Source organism: Psammomys obesus, unplaced genomic scaffold (assembly GCF_907164565.1).
Source record: "Psammomys obesus unplaced genomic scaffold, mPsaObe1.curated_primary_1811, whole genome shotgun sequence".
NCBI classification, from domain to species: domain Eukaryota; kingdom Metazoa; phylum Chordata; class Mammalia; order Rodentia; family Muridae; genus Psammomys; species Psammomys obesus.
The window spans coordinates 2,553,654-2,565,313 of record NW_026590654.1 but is presented as its reverse complement, the minus strand read 5'-3'; the positions used below and the strand labels follow the sequence as shown (position 1 = coordinate 2,565,313).

Sequence of the window (11,660 nt, the reverse complement as noted above, 5' to 3'; positions counted from 1 at the left end):
TTTTTTTTTTTTTTTTTTTTTTTTGTTGGTTTTGCCTCTGAGCGATTGACATTCAAGCTGAATAAGCTGAATTATTTTTGTTTTGGGACTGTCTTATGCCCTGTGGGATGTGTCACAGATCACTTGTCATCACAGCATATGCCAATAACACCATGTTGTGACAACAGGAAATGCCTCAGACCTTAGTACATAACCTTTGAGAAAAGGATTTCCTAGTCAGAATGAAAACTACAGGGTATTCAGTAATTTTGTATAAGCTAACAGTATTCACCATGCTGAATGAAATCACAAAAAAATTCTTTACATTAAAAATATATTTTACCGTTACTCACATGTAAGCTGATATTGGATGTTGTTGGCAAAGTCTTTATAAACTAAGGCTGTGCCTAACCTAGAAGAGCACTTTGCTAAGCAGAGGAGACATAAACCATTTTATGAACATCAAGGTAGACCACAATATAAGTCCCAGGCATTCAGCTGAATCTGCAATGACAAATGTCTGCCTTGTCACATATTCAAACAGACGCAACCTTTGCAGATACACTCTAGACAGACAAGGCTAACCTGCTAAAGAACAACTCAGCTCCGTTTGCCATACATAGTTCAACCTAGATTGTCCCACTATTGTTAATTATATGTGTGTGTGTTCGTGTCTGTGAATGTCTGTGAATATTTTTTATATTTTTCAGGTTTTTCACATATCATTATGGCGTTTAATGAAAAAATCTCTAGTAGCCAAGCCTCCTTCAAACTTCAAATTTGCATTTCGGGCTATGGTTTTAGACACGGTCTTCCTGGACTCCCTCTCAGAGGACACCTCTTTGGGTACTGATTAATTTTAAGTATTTGAGCATAGAAGTGATGAATAATTTAAAAAGGGTATGTTCAGCTGTTATGTAGCAAAGACAACAGATCTGCCAGAGAGCCATGGAGTTCAAAGTTCAAGCTCTCTCCAGGATGCTCCAAGGGCTCCTAAGGTTTGCTGAGAAGCTTTCCAACCCTTTGTCATATGTACTTCCATGGGACCCAGAATTCCTTTGTACTTGTTGTTGACCTGCCTGCTATGAATTGAGGAACCTTGAGGAGATGCCCCAGTTTCTTTCTTCCTTCTCACCATGTTCTGTTTCTATTCTCACTATTCCATTTCCTTTCAATTCATCAAAATATCACAGTTTCCTTATCCAGACCATTACCTCAGCTCGGTGGACAATGTGAAATGGGATGTTCAATCCATCCCTGAGGAGTGATATGTCTAAAGGCTTTTGAAGCTGCTGGCATTAAAATTTTGGGAAAAGAATTATATGTAAATCCCAATCCAGTTTTTGTCTTTCTCTTGCCAGCGGAATGGGTAGACCTTAAATACTGTATGCCAATAAATGAGAAGGAGTATTCTCCTGAAGAGGTAGCTGCTGCAGTGAAAATTCAGTCCATGTGGAAAGGGACCTATGTTAGACTTCTCTTAAAAGCTCGAATGCCAGGTATGGTTTTAACCTATTTTATCAAATTAAAATTCAAAAGGGATAAACATTTTCATCATGCAATATCTATTGCCCTTTGAGAAGAAAGATTTATCTTTGATAGAACTTTTTAGTTTACTGAAACACTTTGTTATAAAAAAATATCACTATGGAAAACATTTAGTAACAATATTGAAATATTTGTTTAAGGAGTGAAAAGTCTAGATGCCGAAAGGTATTTTTTTTAAAACAGAGTAAATAGTTTGTGATAGAAACATATTACAAATGAAGGTCTGATGAATGCACACGTATATTTCCTGCACTCAGAACTATGAGGGTAGAATATTGCTAGTTTTAGTTTGAGGCTTATCTGATTGACCAAATCAAGAACTAAGGAAGAAAGGGAGAAAGGAAAGAAAGAAGGAAGGAAGAAAGAAAGGAAAAAAAAGGAAAAAGAAAGAAAAAGCTAGAGATAGAAATAAATTATAATTACTTGATTTTCATGTTTTTCCCCATTAGAAAACAAGTGAATTTATCATACTCATTACATGATAAAAATGTTCTTTTTCTTCTCTAAGTAGTAACTATTATATTCATACAGTGATTTTTTTTTCCATTGTGGAAACTGAAAAAGTGCAAGCAATTTAATAATGTAGTTCTTTCACTCCATTCATATTTATTGAATGAATCTCAGAGCTAATACTCCTATGATGAGCACAGTAAGAGAAGCTGGCCAAGCAGACACAGCTGCTGCCTTAGGTCAGACACACAGGAGACGAGCAAATGCTACAGCTCCCATTTCAGAAACTGATCAGAACAGTGAAGGAACCAGGCAGGACATAAAAAAAAGAGGGTGTTTTTCTGCCATGTTGGCTCTGAGATACTTACTCAGGATGACCTTTTCCCTGCCCATCCATCTATTATGAAGCCATTTGTGGACAGTGCAGTAGATTAAGGTTAGAATAATTAGATGGTTGCTTTTTCTGAGATAAGGTTTTCCACAGAAATTTTCCACAGAAGATATTATTATGCAAACTGTTTCATGAATCTCTTAAACAACATCAAAGATACCATATGTTTTTACTTTGGAGATGAGAGAAAACAATAATGTACTGTGAGCAGTGCTCTCATTGAGATATTTATAGCTCAATGCTTTAACCATGTTTTACTGCTCTCAAAATTTGGGAGCCTAGGGCATCTTACTTGTGAACTGTGGGAGTCTTTGCGAACACCATGTCCAGCAGAGTATTAATCCATAGGAAGCAAGGAGGAAGTGCTGTTCAGCATGACTCAGTAGCCAGTGTTGGTTCAAACTTTGAAAATGTGATCCAGGGAGTTTATTTTAGGCATATTTAAGCTCAGCACACTGTAGAAACAAGTTTCCTGATGAGAAGGACTTCAGTCCTGCGTGCACAAGTAAACTTAAGACATGACTGCATCAAACCTCTTGTAAAGTGACATTTTCCATAAAGATATGTTGTTTGATGAACTGAGGAAGATGGACTCAAGATAAACAAACTCATGATAGGATCTGGAGGAGCTGGTATAGTCTAGTCATACACAGCACAGAAGTCACTACAGTATTAACCACATCCACTCACAACCTTCGGGCTGGAAAACAGGTTATATATCTTTTCATTTGAAGAGACAATTCTGTGTTAGTATTTCTGGTTTCCTAGCACTCATCTGTGAGCACAAGGACCTACGTGCCTCCTACAGTGGACTTTAAATTCTTTATTTGCAAAATGAAAATTGCACAAGATCATTATTCAGATATCTTATGGATTTAATATTGTTATTATTATTACTTTTGTTGTTTAGACACAAAGGAAAATGCCAGCGTTGCAGATACACTTCAAAAAATTTGGACATCTTTAGAAACAAATATGGAGCAATATTCACTTTCTCTCCTAAGGTAAAGAACACCTCCAGACTTCTTCTAGCTGAAGAGTACTTCTAGATCTCCAGTAAAAAACTGTCCTGTAAGGCCATAATGGCTTCTATCATAGATAGTTTCTGAGATATTTTGAAAAAGACCCAGCATTCCTGGTGTTTTTGAGGCTAGATCTAGATTCTGGTAGGAAGTGAGGAGTTTATCCCCTCAACTTTATCAGCTCCCACCCTGTTGCGGAAGATGCCATAGGCATCCCTGCACAGTTGCACGAGCCAGAAAGATACCTGCCCTTAGTATTTCATAATTGAATTTTCCAAACCCATTGGTCACATTAACTTCACAAGTTCCATTCCAGTCTCTCATCTCTAGTTGGATTCTTCAGTGGCCAGACCCAGTTCTACAACTGTTATTCCTGCTTAGTTTGCCCTGCTTTATAGCTTAAACATCAAGCTTCCATTTCCCTCTATGAGCATTAATCACCCCTTGCTTGGGAATTATATTCTCCTTCAGTTAAGATTGTCAGACAACTTCAAGCACCTTTGAAAGATACCATTCACGACTGACCTGCAGTCTTACCCTTTGACACCAGATGCTACAATTCACACAGTGCCTCATTGACCTTAACCCACCAAACTTTGGCATCCAGCATTTTGCTATTTCAGAGGCTACATTTCTTCTGTAAATGAAGTTTATACTGAAGTTGAAACTCAATTTGTTTTTGTATTTCTAGACTAATGTTTAAAAGCAAGTGTAAGTCTATGGAGTCTTATCCATGTTACCAAGATGAAGAGACTAAGGTGGCCTTTGCTGACCATATGGTGAACCATCCAGACCAGCCACCGAATTCTTGGTTTATAGTATTCAGGCAAGTGGTGAATGATACCATCTTCAGATGGCATGCAGTGTTCAGCTTTGCAGTTTCAGCAATAAAAATATGGTTAGCAGTAAAAGTATTGGCCTCTAGACTGCTTTCATATTTGCTTGCAATTTTTCTATACATGATATATAATTTGATATATATGTATAATATATATGATATTACATATAATATATATAAGATGTCAGAGAATGTTATGTATATCAAAATATGAAACATTTAAACAATTTGTAGATTTTCTGTGAATATAAAAATAAGTCAGTCTGTTCCCAGTATAGATAGATAATGTTTATTTCCAAGCAATAGCATATTAGGTACAAGTAATGAATGACATATAACCTGGGAATTTGCATTTGTACATCAAAATGACACAGTAATAATAACTTGAAATGGAAAAGATTTGCAAGCCTTTTAGTTATTTGCAACTTTTAAGTTTTTACAGAGAATCTTTGGGATAAAACTCTGTTTCAAGCTTTAAGATCTCATTAAGAAAGGATTATGCTTTTGTAATTACAGAGAAACATTTTTTGTCCCTCAAGATATGGTCATAGTTCCCAAAGTATATACTACACTCCCGGTCTGTATGCTGCACGTCATTAACAATGACACGATGGAGCAGGTACCCAAGGTGTTTCAGAAAGTGGTGCCTTATCTTTACACCAAAAACAAGGTAAGTACAAATGTCTCCCCTCATGACAAAACAGCCCTCTTGAAAAGCCCTCTGCTGGACTGGGAGACCAGCAGCAAGTGAGGCAGCTGTGCTTGCCCTCTGCTGAGAGGAAGAGTGCCCTGGTCTGTCCTTAGAGTCCATATATCAGGAGATAGCAAATGTGTATGCTGCAGCACACTTTACATTTCAGAAAGAGTACACTGCATAGGCCGTTGTTGAAAACAAAGCCACATCAACTTTTATAACATACCTGGGTCCCAGGAGTTTATTGGTCCTAGACTGAAGCAGGTTAGAGAGGTGCCTCTCTTACACATGTGGTTTGGTTGGCCTTGTCAGCATTTCTGGGGACTGAGATCACAAACCCAGCCACCACTCTTAGTCTTTGAAGGTACCATGACTTGCTCAGGCCAAGAAGCACTTTAGGCTGCCTGCTGAATGAATGAGAGACCCTGCCTTCCATCAGATGTATCCTCTGTCAGTATTTTAATTTCTTCTTCATGTTTTCAGTCACAATCCCCATTAGGGAATCTTGCCAAATGTAGTGGGTATGGGCTGGAAACTAGGAGAGTTGTTTTTATTCCTAATTTCCATTCTATAGATGTGTGGTTTTGAACTTTTCCTTTTTCTCTCTGGATTATGACTGTATTTTTTTCTTTTGAGGTTCAGAACATAATATCAAATATAGATGACTTCCATATAACATGTTAATGTTTACCAGATTGTCCCATAAACTATTATGTGGTATTGCCTGGTTTAATATAAGGTAAAAATAATTTAATATACTAGGTACGATTTGATACTAACTCCCAATGTTATAAAATCTGATGTGAAATCAAAAAGATTTAGCCAATGAAAAATAATAGAGAAACTGAGTTTACATGGTGGGTTCCAGGAAAGCCTATATGCTACATAGCAGAACTTTGTCTTAAAATTATATATATAAAATATTTTCCTTGTTTAAAACAAAAATGTTCCCTCAAATCTCTAAAGTAGTTCAAAGGAGCTGTTAAGTTTCTTATTGAATTAGTACATTTTACATCTATTCTTCATCCTTCTTAATGCTTCAACCCTTTAATACAGTTCTTCATGTGTGGTGACCCCAACCATAAAATTATTTCCGTTGCTACTACATAGCTATAATTTTGCAACTGTTATGAATGGTAATATAAATAACTGTGTTTTCCAATGGTCTTATAGGCCACCCTTGTTAAAAAGTCATTGGGCTCCTAAAGAGATCACTGAAAACCACTAGTGTAAAGAAAGAATTAAGCAAAGTCATAGATGCCATGAAAATCTGGAAATGTTCTCTTCTTCACCAAACAAGTTATATTAGTTATATGGCTTACTGAAAGTCATCAGTTTCAAATATATCACTGTACAATTTGTGTTCTTCAAGGTATTTGTTTTCTATATAAGGTGTAGTATCCTAAAAATTAAGGAAAAAATACAGAATAAATTAGTTATTTCTCGGGATTTTTCATAAGCTAACATATATTGAATATCTCCAGAGGGGGAAAGTGCAATCCTTTCTAAATGCACTACATCTTAGAAACCCATTTTCATAAAATATATAGGGTCAATATTTCATAAAACATGTCTTGGAAGACACTGCTACAAATTGAAGCCCTTGTCATTTACCTGCATGGCATTTCTACCATTAAATAATTTGCTCTGGCACTGATGAACCATCTGGATGTGATATCCCAGAGATGGTCTCTAGAGATAGGTGAAAAACTTTACCTTCATAGAGGATGTCTAAAACTAATGCAAGATACATCAAATGTAGCCCTGAGTGTTACTCAACTTGGTTACCTGCCTGAAGACCTCATGAAGACTTACCTGCACTATGTAAAATTCAACAACTTTGTCATTATTTACTTCTGTATTAGTTTTATGATCTAATGAAGTTCTTCCTTGCAAACTCATGTTGGCTTGCAGGAGCCTGTTTTGTTCCTTGGATTTTCATAAGGCTTGCTTTGAAGCTTGATTAGGACCCTCACTAGACTTAGGCTTGCAGATATATCTGCTCCTTCAATTAAACCAACAGTTGTTTCTTCTACTCCTGTCATCATTTTTCAAAGACAGAACAGTATCATTTAGAGCCCTGACTGGTGAGAATTTTCAGAGTTTATTTGTTTGTTTACAGCACTGGGGATCTGACACAGGAATTCACACAAACTAAGCAAGCACCTGTCACTCAGATACATCCTCATCCTTAAGATATTTTTTTCCTTTTTTAAATTTATATATTCACTTTACAGCCTGATTGCAGCTCCCTCCTGCCTTTCCTTCTGGTCCCACCCTCACAACCCTTTCCCCACCCCACCCCCATCTCTTATCCTCAGAGAAGGGGATGTCCCCCATGGGTACCAAACCACCCTGGTACATTAAGTCATACTAGAACTAGGCACATCCTCTTCCACTGAAGCCAGACAGGCAACCGAGCTAGGGGAAAGGAATCCAAAGGGAGGCAACACAGCAGAGACAGCCCCTATTCCCATTGTTAGGGGACCCCTGAAGAACAAGCTGCTCATCTGCTGCATATGTGTAGGGGGGCTAGGTCCAGCCCAGGCCTGCTCTTTGGTTGATGGTTCAGTCTCTGTGAGCCCCCACGGGCCCAGGTAATCCAGGTTAGTTTACTTTGTAGGTCTTTCTGTGTTGTCCTTGACCCCTCTGGTTCCCTCACTCCTCCTCCCCAATCTTCCACAAGGCTCCCCAAGCTTGACCTACTGCTTGGCTGTGGGTCTCTGCACCTCTTTCCGTCAGCTGCTTGGTGAAGCTTTTCAGAGGAGTTGTAGTAGCCTTCTATGTACAAGCATACCTGAGTAACATTAATAGTGTCAGGGACTGATTCTCTCCCGTAGAACGGGTCTCAAGCTAGGCCAAGTTGATTATTTCTAAGAAGAATTTTAAATATAATGTTTATGGTCTGATGATTTTTAGGAGAGCTAGGGCTCAATGTAGATGTAACAATATAGTAACATTTATTTCAATATGCGGAGCACACATCTGAGAGACTAGTGGTAATGTGAGTCCTATACGTATGGTGGCCTTCTCTTTTAGAAAGGGTACACATTCGTGGCTGAAGCGTGTACTGGCGACTCATATGTGCCGGGTGCACGGTGGAAACTGCGGCTCATTGGCTCTTACAACCCGCTCCCATTTCTTTCCCGAGACTCTCCGTGCAACACCTTCACCATAAAGGAAATCAGGGACTACTACATCCCCAGTGACAAGACAATCCTCTTCAGGTAAAGCTATATAACAGATGGATAAAGGTGTTCTTTATAAACATTAATATTTTATTAAAATAATTTAATAATTATGAATATATTAAATTCTAAGTTCTGGAATTTTATGGAAATAACTAATTAACAGTATCATGGATAAATGGATGCAGCAAACCCATACCGTTTCAAAAAATGCTAATACCATTTCTTTTTTCCTTTTTCTTTTTCTTTCTTTTTCTGTTTTTTTTTACAATTCATTCATTTTATATTCCGATTATAGGCTCCTCCCTCATTTTCTTCTAGTCCCACCCCTCCCTCTTCTTTTCCTATCCGCTTCCCCTAGTCCACTGAAAGGGGGAGTCCTCCTCTCCTACCATCTGCTCCTACCTTATCGAGACTCATCAGGACTGCCTGGATCCTCTTCCTCTGTGGGCTGACAAGGCTGTACTTCCAGGGAGAAGTGATCAAAAAGCAGGCAACTGAGTTCAGCCCCTGTTCCTCTTACTCAGGTACCCACATGGAGACTGAGCTGCCTATGGGTTACATCTGAGCAGGGTGTCTAGGTCTTGTCAATACATGGTTTCTGGTTCGTGCAGCAGTCTCTGCAGGCCCCCATGTTGGACTCCTTGTGGAGACCAGGTCCTTCTATGCCCGGCTTCTTCCAATAGACTCCTTATGCTCTGCCCAAAGTTTGGCTGAGAGTATCTGCATCTGAATCAATCCCCTGTTGGGTGGAGCCTTTCAGAGAACATCTATCCCATACTGTTCCCTCTCTTCCACCGCTTCTGGTCTATGCAGCTAGACCAGAATTCTGGTCTATGTCAAGCTGCTTAATTCTGAATGAGAATTAAACATCTTTCCTAGGGTCCTCCTTGTTGTTCAGCTTCTTTGGTATGTGGATTTTAGTATGTTTTTCTATTTTAGCCATTTGTAATCTCAGAGTTGTTTGTAATTCCCTGATGACTAAGGATGTTGAGCATTTCTTTAAGTGTTTCTCCGCCATTCAGTAACCCTCTGTTGAGAATTTTCTGTTTGGCTCTTTTTAAATTGGGAATTGGTTTGTTGGTATTTAATTTCTTGAGTTCTTCATATATTCTGGATATTAGCTCTCTGTTCGATGTAGGGTTGTAGAAGATCTTTTCACAGTCTTTAGGCTGTCATTTTGTTCTGATGACAGTGTTCTTTGTTTTACAGAAGCTTTTCAGTTTCATGAGTTCCCATTTATTAATTGTTGATCTCAGAGCCTAAGCTGTTGGTGCTCTATTCAGGAAGTTGTCTCCTGTGCCAATGAGTTCAAGGCTCTTCCCCACTTTTTCTTCCAACAGATTTAGTGTGTCTGCTTTTATGTTGAGGTCTTTGATCCACTTGGACTTTAATTTTGTGCAGGGTGATAGATATGGGTCTATTTGCATTTTTCTACATGTGGACAACTAGTTAGACCAGCACCATTTGATGCTTTTTTCCATTGTATAGTTTTGGCATCTTTGTAAAAAATCAGGTGTCTGTAGGTGAGTGAGTTTATTTCTGGGTCTTAGATTCTATTTCATTGATCCACCATTCTGTTTCTATGCCAGTACCATGCAGTTTTTATTACTGTTTCTCTACAGTACAGCTTGAGATCAGGGATGGAGATACCTCCAGAAGATCTTTTATTTTAGAAGATTGTTTTAGCGATTGTTATTCCATATGAAGTTGAGAATTGTTCTTTCAAGATCTGTAAAGAATTTTGTTGGTATTTAGATGGGAATTGCATTGAATATGTAGATTCCCTTTGGTAGGATGGCAGTTTTTACTATGTTAATCTTACCGAGCTGTGAGCATGGGAGATCTTTTCATCTTCTAATATCTTCTTCAATGTCTTTCTTCAGAGACCTGAAGTTTTTTTCATATAAATCTTTCACTTGTTTGGTTAGAGTTACACCAAGATACTTTATATTTTTTGTGGCTATTGTGAAGTGTGTTGTTTCCCTAATTTCTTTCTCATCCCACTTGTCTTTTGTATACAAAAGGGCTACTGTTTTGTTTTGTTTTGTTTTTTTGTTTTAGTTAATTTTGTATCTAGCCATTTGGTTGAAGGTGTTTATCAGCTGTAGGAGTTCCCTGGTAGAATTTTTGGGGTCACTCATGTATACTATTATATCATCTGTGAATAGTGATACTTTGACTTCTTCCATTCCAATTTGTATCCCCTTATTGTTTTAGCTAGAACTTCAAGTACTGTGTTGAAGAGATACGGAAAGAGTGAGAAGTCTTACTTTGTTCCTGATTTCAGTGAAATTTATTGAACTTTCTCTCCAGTTAGTTTGATGTTGGCTATAGGCTTACTGTATTTTGCCTTTATTTTGTTTAGGTATGTGCCTTGTATCCCTAATCTCTCTAAGACTTTAAACATGAATGGGTGTTATATTTTATCAAATGATTTTTCAGCATCTAAGGAGAGGATCATGTGTTGTTGTTGCTTTTTTTTTTCCAGTTCATTTATATGGTGGATTGCATTGATGGATTTTTGTATACTGAACCACCCCTGCATGCCTGGGATTAAGCTTACTTGGTCATAATGGATTATATCTTTGATGTGTTCTTGGATTCATTTTGCGAGTATTTTATTGTATATTTTTGTGTCAATGTTCATAAGGAAAATTGGTCTGAAATTCTCTTTCTTTGCTGGGCATTTATGAGGTTTAGGTACCAAGGTGACTGTGGTCTCATAGAATGAGGTTGGTAATGTTTCTTCAATTTCTATTTTGTGAAATAGTTTGAAGAGTATTGGTATTTGCTCTTCTTTGAAGGTATGGTAGAATTCTGCACCAAAATCATCTGGCCTTGGTCTGTTTTTGGTAGAGAAACTTGATGACTACTTCTATTTCCTTAGGAGATACAGGACTATTTAATTTATTTACCTGATCTTGATTCAACTTTGGTAAGTGGAATTGCTCAAGAAAATTTTCCATTTTATTTAGATTTTCAAATTTTGTCGTGTGTAGGCTTTTAAAGTACAACCTAATGATTCTTTGGATTTCCTCAGTTTCTGTCATTATCTCCCCCTTTTCATTTTTGATTTTGATAGTGTCTCTCTGCCTTTTAATTAGTTTGGCTAAGGGTTTGTCTATTTTGTTGATTTTCTCAAAGAATGAGCTCTTGGTTTCATTGATTCTTTGAATTGTTTGTTTCAAGTTTATTGATTTGAACCCTGAGTTTGATTATTTCAAGCTGTCTATGCCTCTTAGTTGTGTTTACTCTTTTTTCCTATGGCTTTCATGTATGCCTTTAAGTTGCTTGTATAAGATGTTTCAAATTTCTTTCTGAATGCACTTATTGCTATGAACTTTCCTCTTAACACTGCTTTCATTGTGTCCCATAACTTTGGGTATATTGTGCCTTCATTTTCATTGAATTCTAGGAAGTCTTTATTTTTTTCTTTATTTCTTCTTTGACCCAGCTGCCATTGAGTAGAGAGTTGTTCAGTTCTGGGCATGTGTAGGCTTTTATTATTATTATTATTATTATTATTATTATTATTATTATTATTATT

The 11,660-nt window shown here is 37.4% G+C and overlaps 1 protein-coding gene across 1 annotated transcript in view; it reads left to right on the top strand.

Annotated features, from left to right (window-relative positions):
- Nucleotides 1-689: 689 nt before the first annotated feature.
- Nucleotides 690-11,660, top strand: part of Adgb (androglobin) — a gene marked incomplete at its 5' end in the record, with an annotated part of 67,054 nt that continues 56,083 nt past the window's right edge. Inside the window, 6 exons of the mRNA XM_055608084.1 lie at nt 690-825; nt 1,341-1,478; nt 3,279-3,372; nt 4,082-4,216; nt 4,745-4,898; nt 7,962-8,149. Coding sequence (XP_055464059.1) covers nt 690-825; nt 1,341-1,478; nt 3,279-3,372; nt 4,082-4,216; nt 4,745-4,898; nt 7,962-8,149 — 845 coding nt within the window. The remainder of the gene's footprint in view (nt 826-1,340; nt 1,479-3,278; nt 3,373-4,081; nt 4,217-4,744; nt 4,899-7,961; nt 8,150-11,660) is intronic.